The 26,232-nt window shown below is 43.0% G+C and overlaps 1 protein-coding gene across 1 annotated transcript in view; it reads right to left on the bottom strand.

Moving 5' to 3' along the window:
- The window catches only part of LOC129708583 (leucine-rich repeats and immunoglobulin-like domains protein 2), a 65,472-nt gene extending 43,498 nt beyond the window's left edge, over positions 1–21,974 (bottom strand). Inside the window, exon 1 of the mRNA XM_055654404.1 lies at positions 21,577–21,974. Coding sequence (XP_055510379.1) covers positions 21,577–21,776 — 200 coding nt within the window. The 5' untranslated portion in view covers positions 21,777–21,974. The remainder of the gene's footprint in view (positions 1–21,576) is intronic.
- Positions 21,975–26,232: the final 4,258 nt, after the last annotated feature.

Here is a 26,232-nt window from a genome sequence, read left to right on the forward strand (position 1 = left end):
TAAATACAGATCTTTTATCCAAACTAAGTTACCCCAAAATCAAATGTTCAATAGATTCAAAATGAATTTGCATCCTCTTAACAAGTATAGTAGATGACAGAACTATATGAAGCACTGGTGTTTGTCTCTGGACAGGCAAGAATAAATAGTGAGTGCAGGGATCTCTTATAATATCGAAGGTAGACACAAAATGCTGGAGAAACTCAGCGGGTGAGGCAGCATCTATGGAGAGATGGAATTGGCAATGTTTCGGGTCGAGATCCTTCTTCAGATATTATAACATCCATGCATGGGCCACACTGATGCAATTGCATCTAATGCATACATACAAAGAGAGGCATTCCCCACATTACAAGGGGTTGCATTTGTGGAAAACAGTCAGTTTTGCAATCCTTCATAGCACAAAGCTCTTTTCTCATTGCACCACATAATACAAATTGAGATGTAGTCATACAAGATGTTTGCCTCACATATTAAGTAATTTAATCGACAATGACAAAGTGACCCACTGTTGTTAATTAACAGCCGAGGCCAACAGTAGACTTGGGGGGGATGGACAAAAGTAGTGGATCAGGAATGAATTGAGGAAATTGGAATAGCAGGAAAAGGGATGGGATTGAGAATCAGGGTTCATTGGAGAAAGGTAGCATAGCAGGATTTCAGAAGTATAATACATTGCAGGTTTGTGACAGTGGCAATGGAGCAACGGCTGTGGGATTACTTTAAGGAGCTGACCATGGCTACTGCAGCTCAGAGAAAATGTATCACAAAAGAGCATGGCAACACTCCACTTGGCGATGTTTGTAGTAGAGGGGGCCCGGCAAAGAGGGACTCAGCTGTGATTGCCAATCCAGTCGACATGATGATGTTGTATTTTGGCAGCTTTCTGATGTACCCTCTGCAAAACCTCTACATTATTCTGTGACCAGAATTGTGCCAATATTTCATGTGCAGCTAAACAAAGTTTTATCAAGCTGCAACATGACTTTCTGATACTTAATATCTAAAATTATAGCAGGTATGTGGTTCTACTGGAGGAGGAACTACATGAAGCATAAATATGCTCAACACAGCTAATATTTTCACAGCATGTCTGGCAATGGATTGCATACCCTGCATACCTAACCATGTCTGAAGGGTCTTGACCCAAAACGTCACCTAATCCGTTTCTCCAGAGATGCTGTCTGGCCCGCTGAGTTACTCCAGCTTTTTGTGTATACCTAAGCAGTGATGCGCTGAAGAACGAATTAAAAGGGCAGTGTGACGAGGTCGAACATGGGGATTGTAACAGATCCAGGAAACAATTGAAAGTAGAATGGAGGTCCAAGGGAAAGCATTGGATCAAAGCATAAACTAAACTACAAAATGAGAACAAACCACAAAATTTGTGCAAAAATCAGCCAGCCATAAAATACATAAATATCAAAACGATTATGGCATTTTTAAAAATCCAAAATCTTAAAGTTTGCAAAAAAGAGCCCAGATGTTAAGCTGCTAATGCATAGGTGGAATATTATGTCCAACATATCCAAAGCCGCTACCAGGTAATTTACAGGCAAGTGAAACAGAAGCTTTAACATTTTTCTGCAACTTTTTGATGCGTGCACTCTGTAACTGCAATGCTATAATGGGGACCCTGCATGGAGGAACTGTTGGGGAGGGGGTCACAAAAGCGGGAGCCACGTGCTTTGTAACTTTGTCAGTGCCGTAGATGACCGCTATTTGTATACATTGTGTACGCAAGCAAACAATCTCACTGCCTAGTCACATGTGACAATAAAGTATTCCTATTCCTGTAACACTTATTCTGACATAGGTCATTCAGGAAACAGGACCACCAACTGTGAATTGTTTACATAAGTACAAGTTTACTAACTCACCCATCACACAAGCCAGGGAGTGCCTGTATCTCTAATTTTCACCAGTGGTGCCCATGACTTCAGGTCCCTAGGCCTTAAACTTCGAAATTATTTATCTGAATACTTTCCCGTAAGCAACATATATGCGCCCGTAAGTCGGGATCAAGACCTGGTTTCTGGCGCTGTGAGGTTGCGGCTCTACCGCTGCGCCACCGTGCCGCACATGGGGAGAAAATGGTAAAAAAAAATCCCAATTTTGCAGCGCTAAAGAGTCACCTGGAAATCCTCAGAGGTCGCGAATTTCAGGTATCTGAATTTACGAGGATGTAGCCAAGACTCGAGGGCCGCAGCTATAGGGAGAAGTTGAGCAGGCTAGGATTTCATTCGTTGGAGAGCAGGAGGATGAGGGGTGATCTTTTGGAGGTGTATAAAATCATGAGAAGAATAGATAGGGTTAATGCACTGTCAAAAGACCCAGAGTAGGGGTATCAAGAACTGGAGGTAGGTTTAAGGTGAGGGGAGAAAGATTTAATAGGAAACTGAAGGTCAAACGTTTTACACACAGGGTGGTGGGTGAATGGAGCGGGCTGTCGGAGGAGGTGGTTGGGGCAGGTACGATAACAACTTTCAAAAAACATTTGGACGGGTACATGGATAGGATGTGAATATTGGCAAAATTCAGGTAGGTTGGACTAGTGTAGATGGGGCATGTTGGCCAGTGTAGGCAAGTTGGGCCGAAGGGCCTGTTTCCACGCTGTATAACACTATGACTATGAATAGGCGCAACCATGCCAACTGGGCTGTAAGCCCGCACCATCTATATAATTAAGTCTAATCTTGACCACTTCCTATCTGCGCTGTGTGTGTGTGTGTGTGTGTGTGTGCACGTGCTGGTTGGAATTGGTGGAGAGGTCGAATATTGCATTGGGGGACCAGCCCTCCCGTGTGAAGCTTGGACCCTACGGCTCCCAATTAGTCTAGTTATTCAATATAATCCTGGCTGTTTTGCACCAGACAAAGCTGGTAATGCAGCAACAGAATGTTGCAAAGTGGTTTGAACAACCCAAAACATATTTTTGCTCTTTGCCACTTGTTTTCTTTCTTATACTCTGCATTCTCAATGAAGCACATACTTGGGGAATGTAATGTAAAAGTTACAAAATTGTTTCATAGTCTGCTTATTTCAAGGGAAATGCAAACTGAAACTATATTTCAGTAACAACATTGCTAACAAAACAGTTTTAAATCTTTCACTTGTTTGCCCAACACTGATTTCAGACTGTTATATAGAAACGTGAGCATAATGCAAGACGCTTTTTATGGCTTCGAATTTTGAATAAATAAGTGACAGCAGAATCAATTGTTCAATCCCCACAACTGCAGAGGAAGATAAATTATTCACACCACTGATATTATGCAGAGCACAGGTGCTGAGAATATAGCCTTTTAGTGCTATCAGTGTCTGAATTATTCAGATAGTGGGGAAAGCTTATAACACGTGTCCAAAATGCATGTCTACAGATTTCAAGCATGAAAAGGGCCTTCATTATTTTGAGCTCTAACATCTCGTCACAGATTGTCTAATTTTCCGGTCGACCACTTAGCAATCTTCAATGTTTTCAAAGAAGTGATTTATATTCAGTTTACTTATCTTATTGCATCCTAATGAACTGCACATTTAATTAAAAAAAAATTTTAAACTGCTACTTTTTGCATTCTTAAGTGATACAGAACATAACGATACAAGTATTTCACTGTAAAGGGAATTTGAGAGGGTTAACAAGTCATTGGGAAATTATTTCCTCTCAACCTGCATCAAACTATCTACGTATCTTGAGATTCTTTTTCAGGAAAAACAAAATCAGAAGCTACTCAGCTATTTTATTCTCATTCTTCACCCACTGGCTCAGAAAATTCTTGATCTGAGGGCTCCATTTCAGATGAGTCTTATTTTCCATTTAGCTTGAGAGAAACAGAGATTTCAGTTAATCCGAGCAGCTCTCAGCAGAACTAATTGCTTTTGTTGGTACACAAAAATGCCGGAGAAACTTAGCGGGTGCAGCAGCATCTATGGAGCGAAGGAAATAGGCAACGTTTCGGGCCGAAACCTTTCTTCAGACTGATGGGGGTGGGGGGCGGGGAGAAGAAAGGAACAAGGAGGAGGAGGAGCCCGAGGGCTGAGGAAGAGATAGGAAGGGGAGGAGACAGCAAGGGCTAACAAAATTGGGAGAATTCAATGTTCATGCCCCCAGGATGCAGACCCCCCAAGCGGAATATGAGGTGCTGTTCCTCCAATTTCCGGTGGTGCCCACTCTGGCCATGGAGGAGACCCAGGACGGAGAGGTCGGATACGGAATGGGAGGGGGAGTTGAAGTGCTGAGCCACCGACCTGGAGGTCAGGTTGGTTAATGCGTTGATGTACGACGATGCAAGTGTGAAGTATCATGAAAATCATGACAAATTATAACAGAATATATGCTACACAAATCTATTGAGGGAAATCAAACTATCGGTAACATAATATTAAGCCAGGGTTGATATCCGTTAAACATTGTTAGAGGAAGGAGTTCATTATACACATCCATTAAGTTGCTTCCAATTTTAAGGGCTTCCTTCCTCATTCAATAACCATAAACTATACATAAAAATCAATTGCAGATAGATAGTTCTACCTCAACACATTTTCATAACGTGAATCGGATAGCATGACTAATTAATTAGGGATCTCTTTTTGTATTTTGCAGGCCGAATTGGTTATTACACAATTTCTTCTGTGAACTAGAGAACCCACTTAAAAGTTACTTTGCAAATCGACAACCAGAAAGAGAACTGTCACGGAAAAAAAAATAGTTCAGGATGTTTTCATGTAACCTCCACACAACAATCAGACATCACTGGCTCTTGACAACAGTCAGTTGGTAGCTGGTGGCCATTGAAATTGACATGCAATCACTTCTATCGATGTGCAAAACTATACAGTACACCGTCATTTCAGAAGAAGGGTCTCGACCCAAAACGTCACCCATTCCTTTTATTTCCAGAGATGCTGCTTGTTCCGCTGCATTACCCCAGCATTTTGTGTCTATCTAGGGGATTAGAGTGTATGCACAGTCTTTTACCTAGGTTAGGGATATCAGAAACATGAAGACCTATGTTTAAGGAGAGAGCAGCAAACCAGAAGTAGCACGTTTTTCTACTCAGAGGGTGGCAGGTATATGGAACGACCTGCCAGAGGAGGTGGTTGAGGGAGATACTATAACTACATTGAAAATACACTGGATAGGTACATGGAAAAGTCAAGTCAAGCCAAGTCAAGAGAGTTTATTGTCATGTGTCCCAGATAGGACAATGGAATTCTTGCTTGCTGAAGAGAGAGGTTTAGAAGAATATGGGCCAAACATGGGCAAATTAGTTGACATTGGACAATGTGGGCTGAATGGACTGTTTCCATGCCATATAACTACCTGCCTCCACCAGTTGAATGGTCCCAATCAAACTGGTTATTGGCGAGCAGGTTGCACGGCAGTAAATGTGAGGGGCTTCTGCGTGTGCAATCCCAGCCCTTGGCCCAAACAGATCAAAAAGTAGAATGACTACTACCCTTGACATCAAAGCATCATTTGACTGGATGTGGTGTCAATGAGCCTTCGCAAAAATGACATCAGTGAACATCAATGAAAATTCTCCAGTTTTATATCACAAATTGCTGCATGTCATTCACCCACGAACCAAGACATCACTGCAGGAGCAACGATTTATATGCGTGTGCGCGTACACACACACTAATTTAGATACACGAGTCCTAAATAGACATGCAACAATCTTTTGTTGTTTGCTGAGGAATTAATAAAGTTCATTGGGAGAGATGCTGGACTTCCTTGAAATTAGTGCCAATCACGATTATGGTTCAATATTTCATTAGCTAATTGACAAGGATGATTACTGTGATTATTTAAATCGATTAACCTATAGAATCACCTCACCATGAGGATGACAAAAATGAAAAAAACAAATGCCACAAGGTCTCAAAATCTGAAATGTTTTATATTAAGGATTTTCAGTACAAGGTAGGCAGTATCTGAAAAGAAAACCAGTTTTAGGACATTGATCTTGTTTCATTTATGAAGATTTGTGATATGAAATAGCAAAATATTAAAGTGCTGGAGGAATTCAGCATCTGTGGAGGAAATGGACAGAACGTTTCAGGTTGGGACCCTTTTTCAGACTTGAGTGTGCATGAAGTAGCATCTTTGTTTCGTTTTTACAAAAGCCGCCTGATGTAGTTTGATACTGGCATTTCTTCATCTTGTAGCTTAAAATGTTTCAGCTCGTGGGTTGATGCCATAGCTTAATAGACCCAACCAGGTTAAGGCTGCTTTAATTTTATTTTTACTTTTGACTTGCTATTTTTTAAAATATCCTCAAAATTAGAAAATACCAAGTTATGCGATTACTTATTTTTAACATGGTGTGCATATTAAAGAACAAGAGCATTTAAAATTGTGGCAAGATAGATCCAGTGTGTGATTGCAGTTCTGTTCTTTGTTTATTATATTCCCACAGACTGTGTGCAAGACTACCAAATTACATATATTTAACGCCATGCATACAAATGATGAGCAACTTTATGCTGCTTTTTTACTTTTCCGAAACTAATTTGTTCATTTGAGGTCAGTAAAGAAACACAAGCAACCCTGTAATCTGATCTACCACTGGGAATAGAACCATTGGAATCATATGCAACAGTTAAAACAAATAAGTGTACTTAACACAAATTCCAACATAGTTCATGCAATCAAAATACATATCCAGGAGATTTCAATTTACAAATAATCACTTACAATAAATGGAGTATTGCATTCATGTCAACATAGAGCATTGTTATGCAAAGCATTTGTATATTTTTAAGACTCGTTAATAAGCAGAAGATTGCAAGGAGAGATATAATGTCACCGTTTGAGGAACACAAGAACATATGTTAATACCATCATCCCATGCAAGCTCATCTCCAAACTTGCGCGATTTGGGAGTCAGCATTCATCTCTGCAACTGGATCCTCAACTTTCTGACCAAAGACCTCATTCAGTGAGAATAGGGGACAAATCATCCTCTACGATAATCCTCAACACTGTTGCTCCACAAGGGTGCGTTCTCACCCATGACTGTGCAGCCATGTAGAAATCTAATTCAATTTACAGGTTCGTAGACGACACCACCATTGTGGGCTGGATGTAAAATAATAATGAGGTGGAGTAGAGGAAGGAGATTGAGAACCTTGTGACCTGGTGGCAAGACAACAGTCTTTCTCACAATGTCAGCAAAGCAAAAGGGATAGCGATTGGCTTCAGGAAGAGAAGCAGCGCATATACCATGCATTGACGGTGTTGAAGTAGAGATGGTTGAAAGCTGCAATGTCCTAAGAGTAAATATCACCAACAACTTGTCCTGGACCACCCATACTGAAGCAATGGCCAAGAAAGCACGCCAATGCCTCGAAGGCTTAGAAAGTTCGGCATGTCACCAACAACTCTCACCAACTTCCACAGATGTGCCTTGGAAAGCACTTTATCGGGCACATCACAGCTCTATTCAAGACCCCAAGAAATTGCTGAGAATTGTGGATACAGCCCAGACCATCACACAAACCAATCTCCCTTCCATCGACTCTATTTGCACCTCATGCTGCCTCAGCCACGCCGAGTGATTTCTTGCAACCTGTATATTTTGTTGTGGATAAATTATGTGGGAAGCGAGAGTGTTGGTGTACACATAGCAATAACGACCCGTGCTTGCTGTATAGCAATGTCACGATAATTTTCGGTCCTTCACAGAAAACATGCTTGCATCAACCTGTAGTGTGCATGGTTAAGCATATATGTTATCAAGGTCCAGGATTTATTGACACAGGTTGATCATACGCTGAAGAATCCAACCACATTTTTGTTTGGAAGTGGAAAGAAATAATAAAAATTGCATTAATTGCAATGTGTAAAAAGAGTTGAGATACCGTATTATAATTTTAATGCATGTCATTGTGGTATATATCATGTCTTGATTGGTGAATATGTTAGTTTGTGACTTTATCTGAAGGAGAAATAATATGTGAATGCTTCATTGAACATAATTCCGGCTGGTAACTACGCACTTCGTTCGAGCAAGCCATCTTAAATTACCACCTAAAATGTCATTTGGCAACCTAAAAAGCTGCCAAGGTTGCCCGGCTTGCAACAGGGAAAAAAAGTTAAGCGAGAGCCCTGATTCAGGTCGAGACCCTTCTTCAGTCCCCACTCAAAACGTCACCCATTCCTTCTCTCCAGAGATGCTGCTAGTCTTGCTGAGTTACTCCAGCTTTTTGTGTCTACCTTCAGTTTAAACCAGCACCTGCAGTTCCTTGTTACACAGGTTAATTTGCAAGTTGAATCGGAATTTATTAAAGCAAGTGGTATTTCAGCATTAATTTCGAGGGAACTAGAAAATAAAAGTAGGAATGTAATGCTGAGGTTTGATAAGGCATTGGTCAGACTACATTTGGAATATTGTGAGCCGTTTGGGGTCCCGTGTCTGAGGAAGGATGCTGGTGCTAGAGAGGGTGCAGAAGAGGTTTAGAATAATGACCCTGGGGATGATTGGGTTAAAATACGACAAGCGTTTGAGGAATCTGGGCCTGTACTCGCTGGAGTTTAGAAGGATGAGGAGGGACCTCACTGAAACTTATGAAATAATGAAAGGCCTGGATAGAGTGGATGCGGAGAGAATGTTTCCATCAGTTGGGAGAGTTTAGGACCAGAGGGCACAACCTCTAAATTAAAGAACATACGTATAGAAAGGAGATGAGGAGGAATTTTATTAGACAGAGAGTTGCAAATCTGTGAAATTCAATACCACAGCCGACTGTGGAGGCCAAGTCATTGGGTATTTCTAAGTGGAGATTGATAGGTTCTTGAGGGCATCAAAGGTGACAGGGAGAAGGCAGGAGAATGGGGCCTTATGAGGAAAATATAGATCAGCCATAATCGAATGGCAGAGTTGACTTGATGAGCCAAATGGCCTAGATCAGCTCCTATGACTTCTATATGTATGCAAAAATCATTGATATGAATAACAAACAGCACCAACCTGAGGCACACCATTAGTCAAGGGCCTCCAGTCCAAAAAGCATCCTTCCATTATCCTCTGCTTTCCACCATCAAGCCAATTAGCCAGCCAACTAGCTGGATCCCACATGATCCAAACTTTCAGAGTAACCTATCATGCAGAACCTTAAAGGCCTTGCTGAAATGCATGTGGACTACATCTATTATTACATCTACTTTCTTGGTCACATCAATGGTTTGACAATTGAAGAGAACATGGAGAATCAAGACTTTACTTGGAAACTAATGTTGTACTTCCAAACCATTTGAAAGAGGCCATGGGTGGAAACAGCACAGATATTTGGAAATAATCCTTTGCTAATGTTTCTCTGGCTATGGTGTCAGCCACATACACAATGGTAGAAAGGTGCCGAAAGTGGAAAGAATGATTAATCAAATGTGAACACTTAAACCAGGCATTTGTGTATCAGCCCTAATATCTCAAATCTGAATAGTATTCTCGCAAACCATCTTGTGGGTAACAGGCTGGTGGAAGCAGCTTTGGGAGTTTTCAACACACACTTCAGACCAATTAAAATCCTGAATATCTGGGCTACGGTATTGGTACCAAACATGTCTTGAGAAATAAAACCAATTACCTAACGGCATACGATACAGGTGATCTATCCTAAATGATCCTGGGGATGATTGGGTTAACATACGACAAGCGTTTGAGGAATCTGGGCCTGTACTCGCTGGAGTTTAGAGGATGAGGAGGACCAAAGCAAGCGCTGTCTGCGGAGGGCGCTCAGCATCGCCAAGGACTGCTCTCACCCCAACCATGGACTGTTTACCCTCCTACCATCCGGGCGGCGCTACAGGTATCTCCGTTGCCGAACCAGCAGGTCGAGGAACAGCTTCTTTCCGGCGGCTGTCACTCTACTAAACAACGTACCTCGGTGACTGCCAATCACCACCCCCCCCCAGACACTTATTATTTTTTTTATTCAAATCGTTTGCTATGTCGCTCTTCAAGGGAGATGCTAAATGCATTTCATTGTCTCTGTACTGTACACTGACAATGACAATTAAAATTGAATCTGAATCTGAATCTGAATCTGATATGCACAATCCTGTTAATAATTATAGACCATTTTGCTCTGAGCATTTTCAAAAATAGGTGAAATAATGATTGATCAACAATCAAACTTCAATCTCTTTTAGTTTAGTTTAGAGATACAGCGCGGAAATATGCCCTTCGGCCCACCTAGTCCACGCCGACCAGATTACCTGCATACTAGTTCTATCCTACACACAAGGGATAACTTACAGAAGCCAATTAACTTACAAACCTTCACTAGTTTGGAATGTGGGAGGAAACCAGAGCACTTGAAGAAAACTGTCTTGATAGTTGATCATAAACTTATGATAGTTGATCATAAACAAATTTAAAACTAGCAACTGACCACACATTTTCATATTACATCTCATATTTCCTTACAAAATGGAAGGAAATATGATGCCTTGAATCGATGCTGGCTTTTTATGCATTCCCATTTCTTCACCTTTCTTTTCAGCCAAGCATTGACTTTTATTTGTACAAGAGAGTTCAAACGTAAAAATGCCCTTTTCATGAATCACGATACTTCCAAAGAGTAAAAAAACCCATGTCCAAACTTCATACTTTGATCAGTTATCTGGGAATTCCAAAACAGCCGAAGCGGTATTACTATAACCTCAGTTCTATTTAATATTGCGAAAACGTGATCATCACTTAACCAACCAAACCACCACGGTGATGCAGCGGTAGAGCTCAGGTTCAATCCCGACTACGGCTGCTGTCTGTATGAAGTTTGTACATTCTCCTCGTGACCTGCGTGGGTTTTCTCCGGGTTTCCTACCACACTCGGGTTTGGAGGCTAATTGGCTAGGTATAAATGTAAATTGTCCCCAGTATGTATGTACGATATTGTTAATGTGTGGGGATCGCTGGTCGGTGCGGACTCGGTAGGCCGAAGAGCCTTTTTCCGTGCTGTATTTCCAAACTAATCTAAATACAATAATGGCTTGTGTAACCTATTCCTGTAAAAATAAAATTGGCTGGGTTAAATTAGGTTTGGGAAAAGACACATTGGTGATGCTTGTTAAAGATTAACCACAAAGTTAAGTATTATGCATTTCCCAATGGTCAGTAGAAGCCAAATTGATTCCGAACAAATTTGGTGTTAGATTGCCACATGCCAACTTTAAGATAACTAGAAAGACTGGTTATTTTACAGAGACTTTCAAAGAAGAATGATAATTTGAATTGTCCAAAAACAACAATATTATCTGAAGCATTCTGGACCGTCAACCCTCAGTATAATAGACCACATAGAGGGAATGATGTATTTTATTGCCGCTTGTCCACTGTAACCGATTACGATATTAGACATTGTATAAACAGTAGCAACAAACACTGCAGCTGCTGGTTAATACAGAAATGGACACAAAATGCTGGCATAACTCAGGCATTAACTTAGGCAGCTTCTCTGGACAATATGGATAGATGATGTTTCGGGTCAAAACCCTTCTTCAGTCTCTTGGTCTGAAACTGGACCTAGAATATAGATGAGTTGACAGCCCTGGCCTGCCTGCAGCTGGCAGAGAGGCAAGGATCGGTGGAGAAAATGGTCATGACCCTTGGTGACTGACCGACCGACCATGAAAGCAGCTAAGGACGCTGTGAGCTAGCAGTGGCTGTAGAAGGTCCGGCCAGAGTCAGGGGTCACATGGAGGTAGCTGGACAGCACAAGCAGCCGGTGGGTCAATCCGCTCTAACCAAAATCTGTTATAAAGTGGTCTGTTAAAACGAGGGTTTACTGTCATTACATTGCCTTTTATTGTTAGAAAACTGATACTTTACAAAAATATAATCAGAATTTTCTGCTGTTGCACAAAACCACAGCATACAACACGTTAGCAAGTAACCTCAATCTGATTTTACTGAAAGGATTAAAAGCATAATATCCTCTTTAGAGAGGGGACAGAGCCGAGTGTTATCTGTGCAGACCAAATACCAATCTTCCTGCAAATTATGCTAGATGCATTTTAAAGAAATCATACATTTACAGAATCACCAAGACATCATATACCAATGTGGAACAAAATTCTGTTTAATAATTTCTCCATTCAATTAAAAGGAGTGCTATTTTCATATTCTCATCACATTGTGTTGAACGTCCAATAATTTTGTGTAGCTCCACCAAAATCAGAACAATGACATGCTAACTATACTGAGTTTTATGAACATAATCTCCACACAAGTTAAACAAAGCTGCTTCAAATCCAAGAAATTCAATTGAAAACTAATCTAAAAGGTTTTAACCAATAATCACAAATTAGACCATGGAACAAAATGAATTTGAAAGAAAAAACAGCAGCGCTTCAATGAATTGAAATAGACTGCAACAATTTATAACCATGAAGAATTTTTAAATAGATAAATATTTAACAAACCTCTAAAATCATAAATGCTCATGGAAATACTTAGTTTCACGTACAAACTTACACAAAGAACGGCAGTGTAAAAAGCAAGAATGAAATGGAGTGCTTTAGGAATAATATTAAACACATCAACCAAACACAAAACTGCAATTACCACAACACTAGTTGTGTTGGCTTAGTCTCTTTCATACCTGCCCAAGATCACATCAGGGCTGATTCTTCAGCTTATCCACAACCTCCCCCCCCCCCCCCCCCCCCCCCCCCCCCCCCCCCCCCCCCCCACCAAAATAAGTCAAATAAATAAGTAAATAAAGTCAAAATAAGATCTTGAGGACTTGGCCAAAGATACCAACTATAAAATGTGTATGAGGTTATAGGGATGCTGTCAAGCTCGTTTCCGCATGATATGGAGAATAATTACATGCACTCACATTACAAACGGTGTAGGAAGGAAGTGATTTACACCGAAGATGGACACAAAAGGCTGGAATAACTCAGTGGATCAGGCAGCATCTCTGGAGAAAAGGAATAGGTGACATTTCGCATCAAGGCCCTTCTTCAGACTGAAAGAATTGGTCTCACATTACTGAAAGGAAAGGCCATTGTTGTAATGCAATTTGTGCATGAAGGCATAATGTGAATCCAATACGTTCTTTTGGTGTGATGGATGTGAAAATTAGTGAATATGTTTAACCTAGATACATTTAGGTAATAACTGGATGCTATGAGAGGACTGGAGAATGCTCCTTCATCCATGAATACATAGTCTACCACAACAGTAATTGCCTTCTAATCTTACAATTACTTAATGAAACATGATCATCTGTTTGTTTTAGTCTGCTGAATTAAAGCCTGTTTTATCACCAAAATAAATCCAATATAGGGACCACATACATTCCTTACTAGGAAACACCACAATTAAAGATATAATCACGTTTATGAATGCAATAAGAGACCTCACTTTACCAGAAGGATATTCTTATCTTTCCACTTACAAATTAAATTCAGATTACTTTACATGAGCATTATTTTCAGTTTCAAGACAACGTCACAAGAATCAAATATCAAATCATGCATTTTAGTTAATATCACCAGTCTTTATGCTTGTGCATTTTAAAAGCTCTCCTTCACTTCTTGGTAATATTATCGACCTATCACTTGCTTTCATGCTGTAAGACCTCGGAACATGGACCCGTTACAGTTCGCATACCGTCCGAACAGATCCACGGACGATGCGGTCTCCCAGGTCTTGCACACCGCTCTCTCCCATCTGGACAGCCAGAAGGGGGGCTACGTGAGGATGCTGTTCATAGACTACAGTTCAGCCTTCAACACGATAGCCCCCACCAGACTGGCCGGGAAGCTAATGGAATTGGGGCTCAACACCTCCCTGTGTGCCTGGGTCCTGGACTTTCTCACCACCAGGCCCCAGGTAGTCAAGATGGGAGGGAATACATCGGAGTCCCTCACCCTGAGCACAGGATCGCCCCAGGGTTGTGTCCTCAGCCCCCTATTGTACTCCCTGTACACACATGACTGTGTGGCTAGGTTCAGCTCCAATGCAATAATTAAGTTTGCTGATGACACTGTGGTGGTGGGCCTGATCTCAGACAACGATGAGAAGGCCTACCGGGAGGAGGTGGCTGATCTAGCACTCTGGTGCCAGGATAACAGCCTCCTCTTGAACATCAAAAAAACGAAGGAGCTGATCATGGACTTTAGGAGGGCACATCATCCGAGGACGTACACTCCATCGAGGATAAATGGAGATCCTGTGGATAGGGTGAACTGTTTTAAATATCTGGGAGTCGACATCTCTGAGGATATGACATGGGCATCACACGCCTCAGCACTCGTGAGTAAGGCAAGGCAGCGCCTTTACCACCTCAGGCAATTGAGGAAATTCAGAGTGTCTCCGAGGATCCTCCAGTGCTTCTATGCAGCGGCGGTGGAAAGCATCTTGTCCGGGAACATTACCATCTGGTTTGGGAATTGCTCTGCCAAGGACAAGAAGGCTCTGCAGAGAGTAGTGCGTTCGGCCGAACGCACTATGGGAACTTCACTCACCCCCCTGCAGGAACTATACAACAGGAGGTGCAACTCCAGAGCAAACAAAATCATGAGAGACCCCTTCCACCCCTGCAACGGACTGTTCCAGCTGCTACGGTCAGGCAAACGCCTCCGTTGCCATGCGGTGAGAACAGAGAGGTTGAGAAGGAGTTTCTTCCCAGAGGCAATTCGGACTGTAAACGCCTATCTCACCAGGGACTAACTCTACAGAACGTTTTTCCTTCCATTATTTATTATGTAAAAGAATATGTGTGTTATGATTGTGTTTATAATTTGTTTGGTTGTTTTGTTGTTTGTCTTTTGCACAAAAGTCCGCGAGCATTGCCACTTTAATTTCACTGCACATCTCGTATGTGTATGTGACAAATAAACTTGACTTGACTTGACCTATTTGCATACAAGATTTGCTTCAACCCTCCTGCCAGTGTTGTGTTTGAAACCATCCCATGGAATCAAGGAGAAAAGTCTGACTGGTCAAGACTAGTCTGAAGAAGAGTCCCAACCCGAAACATCACCTACCCACATTTTCCAGACATGCAACCCGACCTGCTAAGTTACTCCAACATTTTATCTTTTTTTTTGTAAATCGGCACCTGCGGTTCCTTGTTTTCTATGGGAATCTATGCCTAGCTTCTGAACTTTCTTCAGAAGGCTTATTTTGAAATCCTTGGTTAACTTCAAAAGCATCACCACAAGCCCCCTACTCCCCGGGTCCCCTGCAACTCATCATATCCTCTAGTTCCAGTTCTTGAAGTTTCCTTACTCTTTTACATCTGACTACTTGAACAGCATTGTTTTCCCACAATATTCAACAATGCCCTCAACAACCTAAGCTCCAAAATTCTCACTCGAAACTGCAAAGACATCCACTTAAAAAGAACCTTTAAAACCCATGGATTTTATTGAGCAAACTCTTTTGACAATTCCTTAAAAAAAAGTGGATGTTTTAATATAGTGGAGGCACTGTGCAATGTAAATTTGTAGCTGCTGCACATTCATCCATTGCTCACTTTGTTAAGGGGAAGCACCAATGTCCAACAGACTGCTCACCTCAGTACGCAGATGTACTCACTCACCAGCCTGTTAAAGGGTCTGTCCCACTTTCATGACCTAATTCACGACCTCTGCCGAGTTTGCCTTTGACATACTCGCAGCATGGTCGTCACGAGGTCGTAGGTAGGTCGTGATGCTAGTCGTAGGTATTCGTGGCATCAAGTTGGTCGGGGCGTGTTTTCAACATGATGAAAAATGTCCACGAGTAAAAAAGGTCGTGAGTTAGGTTGTGAAAGTGGGACAGGCCGTTTACACTACTCCATTCATTCATTTTACCAGTATATAGATGTCACTGGTAAATGGCGAAGCAATCCACATGTCCACCTTCCAGCAAAAATAAAACTCAGCTTATGCATCTGTTCAGTTTCATACTCCATAATGGAATACAACTTTGACTTTTTATCTCAATCTCATGATCAAATATTTATCTGTCAATCAATATAAACCCTGATCGTTACCTTAACACTATTACTGATACATTGATTACATGAGCAGACCACAATACTCACAGGCCCAGCCACAGACACCCAAAACAGACAGTATTTTGAGTTCTGCCACAGAAGGAGGATTTCAGGTGGACAGAGAAACTCCTGGGTACCTATTGTCCGAAAGGACAGAGAAAAGAATTGAATAGCACCGGGAAGCACCATGAATGCACAGAAGTCGGGCATAAATAGCAGAAGAGCACCACCTCACAAACGACACCAGCAGATATCTCCTGCTCCATTTGACAGCAGTTCCACAATGGTCTCCTTAGCTAACTCATTCTCAATCCTGCCGCAGGATTGTTTGCTGTGCAACAGGTACTATACTTCATCATTTCTATTGCGTTATTCCTTCCACCCTATTAGTTATTTTTAGTGTGTCTAAATGTATGTTTTAATGTTTCTTAGTATGTGGATGGTGGTGGGAGGGAATAGGGGGGGGAACCGTTTTTCAGTCACTTACCTGGACAGAGATGTTTCTTTTCTCAGTGTCGCATCTTCGTTCCCCCCCCCCCCCCCTCCGCTCCCCTACCCCGCGGCCTACCAACTGGATTGGCGCAGCCTTTCCTCCTGCCGGAGACAGTCCAGAGTTTCAGCAGCAGGCGCAGGGCTGAATTACCATCGCGGAGCCTGGGATCCTTGGCGGGGATCGCCAGTGTTGGAGCTCCATCCAGCAGGGGCCTGCTGACTTTAACATCGTGGAGCTGTGGTCTGTGGAGCTTCGAGCCACTGGCATGACACTGACTTTAACATCGCGGAGGCCTGGGATCTTTTGCCAAGGATTGCCAGTGTTGGAGCTCGGCCCGTGGACTTCGGAACCCGCGACCGATTCGGAAACTCCAAGCCACATAGTGTGTTCCGTCTGTTCTGACGCCGGAGTTTCGATCATCCCGGTCCCCGGTGAGAGGACCTGTACATCGGACCATCTGTAGCAGCTACTGCAGAGGGCTCAAAGACCCCGACCACGGGTGAACAAAGGAGAAGATGACTGAACTTTATTGCCTTCCATCAGAGTGTGAAACATTGATTTCGCTGTGGTGGATGTTTATGTTAAACTCTATTGTGTATTGTGTTCTTTTTATTCGTATGGCTGTATGGTAACTCAAATTTCACTGTACCCATTGGTGCATGTGACAATAAACCTGAACTTGAACAGCAAGCAGCGGTATAAACAAAAATGTGATATATTTCAACCCATTGAAGCACAAAAGTATCAGCTCTAAGTTAAGTTATTTTATCACTAAAGTGAAATAAGACAAAGCTTTAAAACCATCTTGATTTCAAAATTCTCTCCCGAAACAAAAAAACAACCAGTTTCATCCACAGATGTAACTACGAAGGCACCAGAGACCCAGCTAAATATCTTTCACAGAATGTTAACAACCAGCAGTTGCTGTGGACACTACTAAGAAGCTAATCCTGTTCACACTCCTGTTTGGCTCTTCTTAACCTGGAACACCAAGACAAATTGGTGAGCTGTGGTTTTTGTTTCAGCTAACTCTGCACAAGGGCATAATGCAGTCGCGCAGTTGGTAGAGCTGCTGTTTCATAGTGCACGAGACCTAGGTTCGATTCTGATCTTGGGTGCTGTCTGTGTGGAGTTTGCACGTTTAGCCTGTGAAGATGTGGGTTTCCCTCAGTGCTCCGGCTTCCTCCCACATCCTAAAGACATGCAGTTTTATAGGCTAATTGTCCTCAGTGTGTCCCCTAGTGTGTAGAGTGTGGATGCAAAAGTAGGATAACATAGAAGTAGTGTGTACATAGCATGGGATAAAATAGAACACGTGATCGATAGTCGTCGTGGACTCAGTGGGCCGAAGGGCCAGTTACCATACTGTAACTTTCTAAAGAACAATAAAACAAGGAGCATAGGCCTGCACCATTGAACAGGTCTACATTAAAGTAGACAATAAACAAGAGAGGCAGCAAATGAGCCAAATCAAAAAGTCAATTTTACTTCAGAAGCTCATGTTCAATGCCAAGACTTTTACTTTATCAGAAACCACCCACGCTCCAACCAGTCAACATTACCCAATAACTGGAAATCTCAGTAGGCATTAAAGCAGATAATGATAATGTCATTTAAGAAGCTTTTAGATGCAGGGAATGGAGGGATAATAATAATAGTAAATACTTTATTGATCCCCTCACGGAAATTCAGATGTCCAAAAGTCCCCAACCCACAAACCCACACATTCAAAACAAACGCAGACACGAACGCGGATATGGCATACGTGGAGGTGGAAAGGATTCATTTAAGCAGACATCATGTTTGGTGTAGACAATGATGGCCTGAAAGGCCTGTTCCTGTGCTGTTCTATGGTCTATTAAAATTAGAGGCCATCAATACAACAGTCACCAAGAAACCAATGGGGAATTCAGAAATAAAACACATCTACCCAAAGAATGGTGAATCACAGGAATCAATTAAAGCAAATAGTTTATATGCTTAAAGGAACATTGGACAAATACACGAGAGAAGGGAACAGAAGATTACAAACAGATTTCAAAGAAGAAATATGGATGGCGTTTAGTTTTAGTTTAGAGCATGAAATCGGGTCCTTTGGCCTACCGATTCTACATTGAGCATTGATCACCCATTCTCTCTCCCAGTCTGTTGCCCCACTTATAACCATATAACCATATAACAATTACAGCACGGAAACAGGCCATCTCGGCCCTACAAGTCCATGCCTAACAAATTTTTTTTCCCCTTAGTCCCACCTGCCTGCACTCGTACCATAACCCTCTATTCCCTTCTCATCCATATGCCTATCCAATTTATTTTTAAATGATACCAATGAACCTGCCTCCACCACTTCCACTGGGAGCTCATTCCACACCGCCGTAAAGAAGTTCCCCCTCATATTACCCCTAAACTTCTGTCCCTTAATTCTGAAGTCATGTCCTCTTGTTTGAATCTTCCCTATTCTCAAAGGGAAAAGCTTGTCCACATCAACTCTGTCTATCCCTCTCATCATTTTAAAGACCTCTATCAGGTCCCCCCTTAACCTTCTGCGCTCCAGAGAATAAAGACCTAACTTATTCAACCTATCTCTGTAACTTAGTTGTTGAAACCCAGGCAACATTCTAGTAAATCTCCTCTGTACTCTCCCTATTTTGTTGACATCCTTCCTATAATTGGGCGACCAAAATTGTACACCATACTCCAGATTTGGTCTCACCAATGCCTTGTACAATTTTAACATTACATCCCAGCTTCTATACTCAATGCTCTGATTTATAAAGGCTAGCATACCAAAAGCTTTCTTTACCACCCTATCTATATGAGATTCCACCTTCAAGGAACTATGCACGGTTATACCCAGATCCCTCTGTTCACCCACATTCCTCAATTCCCTACCATTTATCATGTACGTCCTAGGACTTTCTCATCCATTACCTACATATCAGGGAGAATTTTACAGAGTCCATTAAACGAACAATGTAATTAAACTCGCACATCTTTGGCATGTAGGAGGAATATACAAAATCCATAAACAACACCCGAGGTCAGGATCACACTTGGACCTCTGGAGCGGTGAGGCAAAGCTCCACCAGCAGCACCACCTGAATTGTGACTGGAGCACAAATACTGCTGCAGACTGGTTGGGTTGCATCCTGTTTTTGTGCTATATGCCATTAACCAATGCAAACTAGATTCAGGGTAGCACTACTAATGTAAAAGTAACTAACCTTTTATAGTATCCACATGCTTATAAAGTGCGTTTCAGTGTCAGGGGTTATGCGGAAAAGGCAAGTAAATTAGGTTAGGAGAGAGCGAGAGAGAGAGAGATAGATCAGCCTGATTGAATGGTGTAGTAGACTTGGTGAGCCGAATGGCCTAACTCTGCTCCTATCACTTATGATCTTTGGACTTTAATATGAAATACTTCACACAAGATGAACAACTGCGTAAAATGAGTTCTTTCATAAGGAACAATGATTAAAGATGATACAGAAAGTGAAATTTCAAACTTGGGGCTCAAAACCACTGGGGTAAGTTACGGAGCAAGTATTCAGAAATATTCCAAAATCTGAGGTTTTCACATAACCTCCAGGTATTTTAGCACTTAAAAGGGATAATTGGCCCAACATGTCAAGAACAAATCTGTTCATCATAAATTCACACAAGCCTGGAAGAAAGGCGATTCAGTCCATCGTGCCAATGCCGGTTCTTTGAAAGAGCTTAAAAAGTTCAGTTCCCTTAATCTTACCGCATAGCTCTACAGGTTTCATTTAAAGAATACTCCTCAGCTAATAACAATTACTATGAAATGCTTTTACTATTGTCATAGGAAATGGATTCCAAAGCATCAGAACTCATTTATCAATTCCTTGGGCACTACTTTTACAGTGATAGGAGTGGAATAATATCATGATGTTTTCCAGAGAGCCAGGATTGGGAGATCAAATCACAATCGGGGAGTCAGCTTGAGCATAAACTTTCTGAGTTCTGAAATGCAATATAACTGCTGCCAGCAGAATGATTTAATATACAAACAGAAAATGCTGGAAATAATCAGGTCAGGCTACATGTGTGGGAAGAAAAATAGAAGGATCTGATGACGTCTTTGACCAGAAATATTAATTATTTCTTCTCCCAGAGATGCAGCCAGACCTGCTAATTATTTCCAGAATTGTGTTTTAATTTAAAAACAATGAAAGATTTCCAGCATCAACATTTTTGATTGATTTTCCAGATGAATGATTTAACTGTATAATCTGCAGCTGGATAAGGGAGAAGCTTGAATGTATGTACAAATGTGCTGAACCAGTAGTTTAAACAGATTTTTCAATAATAGAAATTCTGATCTTATTACATGAGGAAGATTGTTCTGTTTAGTTACTGAGGATCCATGTCCTTTAATATACATCATTCTCCACAAATAACAGGGATCACAAAAACAATTAAGTTGCAAATGGAGGCACTAGATGGATTGTTCTAAATGTAATGTAGTTAAGACTCGGAATTATACAAAGTTGGGGCACTTTGTTGCTTTGGGCCACTATTAATTTTACAAAATGAATAGGACTGCCAAAAGGCACATATAATGCCAATTGTCATTGGATACTTAAGTGTGCGGGTTTGTGTTTTGTTGTAATGTAAATGCCCATTAATACATCTCTCAACAGTTTGCATCAGGCCATCCTGTACATTAATATTCACTTTAAAAAATATATTCCCCACCACCCACTCCCCTACCCATGCCACCCCCACCCCTCACCCACCTTCTTGTACCAGCCCTACACCCCTACCTGCTGCTCTTCCTCTGACTCCCACTACCACCAACCCTGCCCCACATTGCCCCTCACCTACCCCATTAAACACGTCCCCCTCCCCTACCACCACAATACTCCTCCTACCCTCGCCTCGTACCACTCCTCCTCCCCTACCGCCACCTCCCACCAGCAACACGTCCTCCTCTCCTCCACCATCCTCCCCACAGTTCTCCTTCCACCACCACCACTATTCCCCCTACCCCCACAACACAACTCCCCCTCCGAGAAAGCAAACCCTCCCTCCCTCCCTCCCCCAGCCGTACTCACAATTGCGTGACCCACACGGGAAGATGGCGAGGGATCTCCGTGATCCGGCGCCTGCTGCAGTCCACCAGTCCGTCGGTGCAAGAACACTGCGGAGGGCAGGCGGTGGCGGCGGCGGCGGCCTCCAGGATGAAAGCGGCGCAGAGCAGCGGGACGGCGAGTCCGAGCCCGAGCCCAGGCCCAGCCGCCATCTTAAATCCCATGGTCGACAACAACAAAACAACCCCCTCCCTCCCTCGCACCGCTCGCCTTCACCGCCACACAATGAAACACACACAAGATGGGGGCTGCCGGTCGCCGAGCTGAAGTGCCGATCACCGAGCCTCGGGCACTCGGAGCCGCGCATTCCCCCACCGACACAAAGCGCCCATTCTCACTCAGCGGCCACCACTGGTCCGACCCCCTCCTCCTGCTTCTCTCCCTCCCTCCTCCTGCTTCTCTCCCTCCCTCCCACTTCCAACGCAGGTCCCGCCCTTCGGCAATCCTCCTCCACACTCGCAGTCTCTATTAGTCCACGCTAAACTATACCTCACCGACCGTCCATGAGGACAGCTACTGTTCAGCCCCGGACACACTCACACCTGCCATTGGGGAAACATGACATCCATCACAAATGGAAAGCAGGGCGTGCTTCTATGTTTAGAAAGGGAACGCCAAATGCTGGTCAACACTGAAGATAAACCGCAAAATGCTGGAGTAATTCAGCGGGACAGGCAGCATCTCTGGAGAGAAGGAATGGGTGACGTTTCGGGTCGAGACCCTTCTTCAGACTGAGTCAGGAGAGAGGGAGACTAGACGTATGTGGAAGGGTAAGGTGTGAAAAAGACGGATCAAAACAGACGATGCTCTCGGTAGCTTTGATTTGTCGTTTTCACACCCTGCCCTTCCATATCTCTAGCCAGGCCCGTACGAAGCTTTTCAAAAAGGGGGGTGGCATGACAGGATTACAAAAACCTTCATGTGAAATAATGTGCGCGCTGCGCACATCACGAGCGCGAAGCGTGATGTCCCTCGATGCCGGGAACCAGGGCCCGCTTAAGGCCCTGGAAGCTCAGGGTTTTAGATGCTCTCTGATGCATTCTGAGCCTTAATTTGGAGCATTTTTGCACCATATTTATGACCAATATTTCAGAAATTAACAGGAACTTGCGAGGTAGCTTTTTCACACAAAGGGTTACTGGGTGTATGGAACGAGCTGCCAGAGGAGGTAGTTAAAGGCTACTGGGGAGACTTTAAACCAAAGATCTTATAGCAAAGCAAGATGGATTACTCTCACGCAAACGTGAGGTACGCTCATGGGCGGATTCATGGGTGATTATAGGACACATTTTAGCAACCTGACTCCGCCATCTTGTTCCGCTTTCTTGCTCCCGCCTTCTTGCTTCCGGCCAAAGATTGGATCCGCAGCGGGGAGAGAGAGTGCGGGGCCCGGGGCAGCGGGGAGAGAGAGTGCGGGGCCCGGGGCAGCGGGGAGAGAGAGTGCGGGGCCCGGGGCAGCGGGGCAGAGAGAGTGCGGGGCAGCAGGGAGAGAGAGTGTGGGGCCCGGGGCAGCGGGGAGAGAGAGTGCGGGGTCCGGGGCAGCGGGGAGAGAGAGTGCGGGGTCCGGGGCAGCGGGGAGAGAGAGTGCGGGGTCCGGGGCAGCGGGGAGAGAGAGTGCGGGGCAGCGGGGAGAAGGAGTGCGGGGCCCGGGGCAGCGGGGAGAGAGAGTGCGGGGCCCGGGGCAGCGGGGAGAGAGAGTGCGGGGCCCGGGGCAGCGGGGAGAGAGTGCGGGGCCCGGGGCAGCGGGGAGAGAGAGTGCGGGGTCCGGGGCAGCGGGGAGAGAGAGTGCGGGGTCCGGGGCAGCGGGGAGAGAGAGTGCCCCAAGACAATGTTTCTTATTTAATGTCCCTTGTCTAGTCTGAAATAAAGTTCATTATTGGATTAGAAGAAATATAATTGTGTGTGTTATATACATTTATATAATTTTCATGTATGTGTGTTTATAAACATTTTATTCCTTAACAAGAATCAACAGAATTATGAACTAACAGAATTATGAATCTAACCCTATAATCACGCACAAAAAGTCCCCCCCTGTCAATCACCCTGCGAGTCGGGTCGGTTCCGGTTACTACAAAATCAACTCAAACACTGTTTGTGAGCCATTTAAAAAGAAATGATTTAAAAAACATTAAAAAAGACAATTACCAGAATCAAATTTTATTCTTGACAAGAAGTTTGAACTGACAGATTTATGAATCTGACCCACACAAACTGTTGCCCCGCAACATTGATTACAGTGCGAGTCGGGTCGGGTTAGGTAGGCTCAGGTTGCTAAAATGGGCGTGGAAAAATGCCCATGATCCCCTCCATAGCGTACTACACGTCAGTCCATTGCATTTAGCAGGAGTAGCCTATCTTGCTTCGCTATAAGATCTTTGCTTTAAACTAGTATGGTTGGGGGGAGGGACTCAAAGTGGGAAAGCTAGCAGTCAGTGTATGAGGCAGGAGGCAGAGAATGGTAGCACTCTGACCTAAAATATAGGGGAGAGAGAAGAAAAAGACAATAAACAGAGAATAAGAGAGGGTGGGTTTCTTAAATGTGTATATTTTAATGCTAGGAGCATTGTAAGAAAGGTGGATGAACTTAGAGCCTGGATTGACACCTGGAAGTATGATGTTGTGGCGATCAGTGAAACATGGTTGCAGGAGGGCTGTGATTGGAAACTAATTGGAGGGGCAAGAGGTGGAGGTGTTGCATTGCTTATCAGGGAAGATATTACAGCAGTGTTTTGGCAGGATAGATTAGAGGGCTCGTCTAGGGAGGCTATTTGGGTGGAACTGAGAAATGGGAAAGGGGTAGCAACACTTATAGGGGTGTATTATAGACCACCAAATGGGGAGCGAGAATTGGAAGAGCAAATATGTAAGGAGATTGCAGATATTAGTAGTAAGCACAAGGTAATGATTGTGGGAGATTTCAATTTTCCACACATAGACTGGGAAACACATTCTGTGGATGGGTTGGAGTTTGTAAAATGTGTGCAGGATAGTTTTTTGCAGCAATACATAGAAGTACCTACTAGAGAAGGGGCGGTGCTGGACCTGCTGTTAGGAAATGAGACTGTTCAGATGGCAGAGGTATGCGTTGGGGAACAGTTCGGGACCAGTGCTCACAATACCATCAGTTTCAATATAATTATGGAGAGGGTCAGAACTGGACCGAGGGTTGAGATTTTTGATTGGAGAAAGGCTAACTTTGAGGAGATGCGATAGGATTTAAAAGGAGTAAATTGGGACAGTTTGTTTTATGGGAAAGATGTGGAAGAGAAATGGAGGACATTTATAGGTGAAATTTTAAGAGTACAGATTCTTTATGTCCCTGTTCAGTTGAAAGGAAATAGTAAAAATTGGAAAGAGCCATGGTTTTCAAGGGAAATTGGACACTTGGTTCGGAAAAAGAGAGAGATCTACAATATTTATAGGCAGCATGGAGTAAATGAGGTACTTGAGGAGTATAAAGGATGTAAAAAGAATCTTAAGAAAGAAATTAGAAAAGCTAAAAGAAGATATGAGGTTGCTTTGGCAAGTAAGGTGAAAGTCAATCCAAAGGGTTTCTACAGCTATATTAATAGCAAAAGGATAACGAGGGATAAAATTGGTCCATTAGAGAGTCAGAGTGGACAGCTATCTGCAGAGCCAAAAGAGATGGGGGAGATATTGAACAATTTATTTTCTTCGGTATTCACCAAGGAGAAGGATATTGAATTATGTGAGGTAAGGGAAACAAGTAGAGTAGCTATGGAAACTATGAGATTCAAAGAAGAGGAAGTACTGACACTTTTGAGAAATATAAAAGTGGATAAGTCTCCATGTCCGGACAGGATATTCCCTAGGACATTGAGGGAAGTTAGTGTAGAAATAGCAGGGGCTATGACAGAAATATTTCAAATGTCATTAGAAACGGGAATAGTGCCGGAGGATTGGCGTACTGCGCATGTTGTTCCATTGTTTAAAAAGGGGTCTAAGAGTAAACCCTATGACCTGTTAGTTTGACGTCAATGATGGGCAAATTAATGGAAAGGATACTTGGAGATAATATATATAAGCATCTGGATAAACAGAGTCTGATTAGGAACAGTTAATGGTTGGGTATTAATGGTGGAGTAGCAAGATGGATTCAACAGTGGCTGAATGGGAGATGCCAGAGAGTAATGGTGGATGGTTGTTTGTCAGGTTGGAGGCCAGTGACTAGTGGGGTGTCACAGGGATCTGTGTTGGGTACACTGTTGTTTGTCATGTACATCAATGATCTGGATGATGGTGTAGTAAATTGGATTAGTAAGTATGCAGATGATACTAAGATAGGTGGGGTTGTGGATAATGAAGTAGATTTTCAAAGTCTACAGAGAGATTTATGCCAGTTGGAAGAGTGGGCTGAAAGATGGCAGATGGAGTTTAATGCTGATAAGTGTGAGGTGTTACATCTTGGCAGGACAAATCAAAATGGGACGTACATGGTAAATGGTAGGGAATTGAAGAATGCAGGTGAACAGAGGGATCTGGGAATAACTGTGCACAGTTCCCTGAAAGTGGAATCTCATGTAGATAGGGTGGTAAAGACAGCTTTTGGTGTGCTGGCCTTTATAAATCAGAGCATTGAGTATAGAAGTTGGGATG

This window comes from Leucoraja erinacea, chromosome 24, assembly GCF_028641065.1.
Source record: "Leucoraja erinacea ecotype New England chromosome 24, Leri_hhj_1, whole genome shotgun sequence".
Lineage (NCBI taxonomy): Eukaryota > Metazoa > Chordata > Chondrichthyes > Rajiformes > Rajidae > Leucoraja > Leucoraja erinaceus.